At 42.4% G+C, this 3,191-nt stretch overlaps 1 protein-coding gene across 1 annotated transcript in view; it reads left to right on the top strand.

The window, feature by feature from the left end:
- Nucleotides 1-3,191, top strand: part of KIF4A (kinesin family member 4A) — a 326,710-nt gene that overhangs the window by 146,576 nt on the left and 176,943 nt on the right. Inside the window, exon 10 of the mRNA XM_007957784.2 lies at nt 2,949-3,010. Within this exon, the coding sequence (XP_007955975.1) occupies nt 2,949-3,010 (62 nt within the window). The remainder of the gene's footprint in view (nt 1-2,948; nt 3,011-3,191) is intronic.

The raw sequence follows: 3,191 nt of genomic DNA, 5'->3' as shown, positions 1-3,191 counted from the left end.
ATACTATACTAAAACAAAACTCACTGCTGTTGAGTCAATTTCGACTCATAGCGACCCCTCCTTGGGTTTCGGAGGCAGTATCACTAAGGAAGTAGATTGCCCCATCTTCCTTCCGAACAGTGGCTGGTGGGTTTGAACTCCAGCCTTCTGGTTAGCAGTCAAATGCCTTAGGCACTATGGCACCAGAGTTCCCTTGAGGATACTATTGAAGGCTTGAAATCAGTTTTGGCAGGAATGGAGGAAGAGGCAGCAGACTAGAAACATGAATCTGCATTGGTATCAATATGACTGGCTGTGTAATTGGTAGAGGATCTAGAAGTCAGGCAATTGGATTGATCCGGGCTTTGGGGGGTCAAGTTTTCTTACCGTCTAGGATGTAGTATTCTTTCCACAGCAAATCTAGTGTTTCCCAACTGTCCTGTGCTCACTCACTCCCTAGCCTTCCTCCTCAGTGATAATAGTTACTATTTAGTTAATTTCTTTCTTTTCCCTTCCCCTTCTCCTTCACTCTTAGGGGTCACTATAGAGAATATAAATAATTTACCTCTCCACAGTATCATTTGAGTTCTAAAACACCATACTCAGTTCTGTCCTATATTCTTTCATGTTTATTCCCTTTGCCAAAAAAAACTCATCTTTTTTTTTTGTTTTCAATTTTTTATTGTGATTTGGATGCAAATTTATAAAGCAGATTTGTGTTACTCTCAACAGATCATGCACATTTGGTTTTCCTGCCCTGATTATAATCCCCAAACATAAGAAAGCTCTCCTCCTCTCTCCTCCCTGTGACTACCCCTTCCCTGTGCCCTTCTTATCTATGCATTCCTGTCTGTCCAGAAAAAGCTCATCTTTCTATTCTTTTCTTCATTCATTCCAACAGATGTTTATTGATCAGTATTATGTGCCATGTATTGTGCTGAGGATACATTGTTGAGCAAAGCAGACACTTTTTGCTTTCATGGAGCATATTGCCTACTGGGGAAGACAAATGCTAAATACATATTCACACCAACATATAAACTGGGATAGTTCTATAAAGGAAAAGGTCAGAGTGCTATGAAAGTACGGAACAGGGTTTTCTGTTATATCTAGTCTGCAAAGGATTCCCTGAGGCAGCAACATATCAAGAAGAGAGTTCCAGGGAGAAAGAAAAGCATGTGTAGTGAAGTACAGTGGTTAAGAGCATTTTCACTGCAACCACATTGCTTGGGTTCAAATCCTGGCTCTATAACTGTGGGGTAAAATATTTAACTTTACCCAAAGTAATTTGGCCTTTGCTGTTGTTTCCTGAGAGATAATTTAACCCTTGGAATTTCCAGAGTTATTAGTGTAGTGCCTAAGGCATTTGACCGCTAACCAGAAGGCTGGCGGTTCAAACCCACCAGCCACTCCTCGGAAGGAAGGTTGGGCGATCTACTTCCGTAGTGTTACCTCTTTGGAAACCCAAAGAGTGGTCACTATGAGTCGGATCTGACTCAATAGCGGTGTGTTTTTGCCTTTTTGTTTTCTAGGGCCTCCAGAACATACCTGAGGGTTTGAGCCAAGCAGTGTGGGCTGGCCTCACTGTAATTCAATTAATCATGCCTATACTATAAGGCCACAATAAAGGATCTGGGTATGGAAGTTCCATGGGGCTTCTCGTTGGTGAAAGACATTGATGCGCCTGGGTACATCCCTTTTTGGGACAAGAATACTTCACACTGGGAACCCTCCCAGAACTTGCCCTCTACATCTCTTCATTTGTCTCCTTTTTGCTTTAAAAATAAAACAAAACAAAAAAATGAATCATAGCATTCTATGAGTTGTATGTGTCATTCCAGCAAATTATTGAACCTGAGGGAGTAGTGGGAGCCAGCAGGCAGAAGTGGGGATAAGGAGGGGGTTGATAACCCTTGAGCTTAGGGCTGGTATCCTGAGGAGGTAGAGGGAACCCTCAAATTTGTAGCCAGCAAGGCAGAATGCTCCTTAGAATTGAAGATGGTGAAACTTCGTCTCACTTACTTTGGGCATGCTGTCAGGAAGGACCAACCCCTAGAGAAGGGCATCATGCTTGATAAAGTAGAGGGCCAGTGAAAAAGAGGAAGACCCTGAACAAGATAGATTGACACACTGGTTGCATTAATGGACTCAAACAGCAATTATTGTGAGGATGGCCCAGGACCAGTCAACATTTCCTTCTGTTATATATAAGGTCACTATGAGTTGGAAGGGGGAACTCTGGTAGTGTAGTACCTAAGGCATTGGACTGCTAACCAGAAGACTGGCAGTTCAAACCCACCAGCCACTCCTTGGAAGGAAGGCTGGGCAATCTACTTCCATAGAGATACTGCCTCAGAAACCTAAGGTGGGGTTCCTATGAGTCAAAATTGACTCAACAGCAGTGAGTTTGGTTTTGTATGAGTTGGAACCAACTTGACAGCACCTAACAATAGCAGGTCAGAAGTGAGAGAGTCTTCCTGAGCTTATGACTGGCACTGAAGAGGTATTGGGAAAACTCTGAATTTGTAGCTAGCAGGTAAGAAGTGAGGAAGCCCCGAGGACTCCCAAGCTTGTCTAGCATCTGAAGTCTTGGACTGATTTAGCAGTCTGGAGGACAATGCCCTTGTGAAATCTGACCTAACTCCTGGTGGTTAGCGTTAGAGGAAGTAGTGCTGCATGGGCAGCTGGTATCAGAACAAATGTGGGAGGAAAGTGAAAGTGGAGATTTTGAATTATGGTGATTATTATTTTCATCGTTTGTGTCAAAAAAAGTGGATTTGATATTTATCCACTGAATAACTCACTAGCCGTTACCTTGGGCAAGTTCTCTGTGCTTTCTGTAATATTTGTCTTAGATTTCATAGGCATTAGGTAAAGTTACCCTACTGCAAATTGTGGTAATTTAGCTGTAAAGGAATAAGTAGCTTTTGATTGGTGATTAGCTGATTATTTTTCTTTGCTTCTTCCAGGTACAACAGCTGCAGGTCTTGTTGCTGCAAGCCCATGGTGGTACCCTGCCTGGATCTATCAAGTAAGAGCCATAGACTATGTTTAAGTGTGTATTATAGCAGAGGCTGTTGCTTCTCATAGTTGTTTTTGCCTATTATAATGAGGTTTCTGGTAGCACTTGGTATCAAGGTAGGGATCTTACCAAATTTGCTGACTGTTTAGAGCCTAGCTAATTATCTTTAAGGCAGCCTGATGTAATAGAA

The sequence above is a fragment of the Orycteropus afer genome, unplaced genomic scaffold (genome assembly GCF_000298275.1).
Source record: "Orycteropus afer afer isolate SDZICR_OR568_19922 unplaced genomic scaffold, OryAfe1.0 scaffold00796, whole genome shotgun sequence".
NCBI lineage: Eukaryota > Metazoa > Chordata > Mammalia > Tubulidentata > Orycteropodidae > Orycteropus > Orycteropus afer.
Note: the sequence above shows the minus strand (reverse complement) of the source record. Positions and strands in the feature narration are given on the sequence as shown.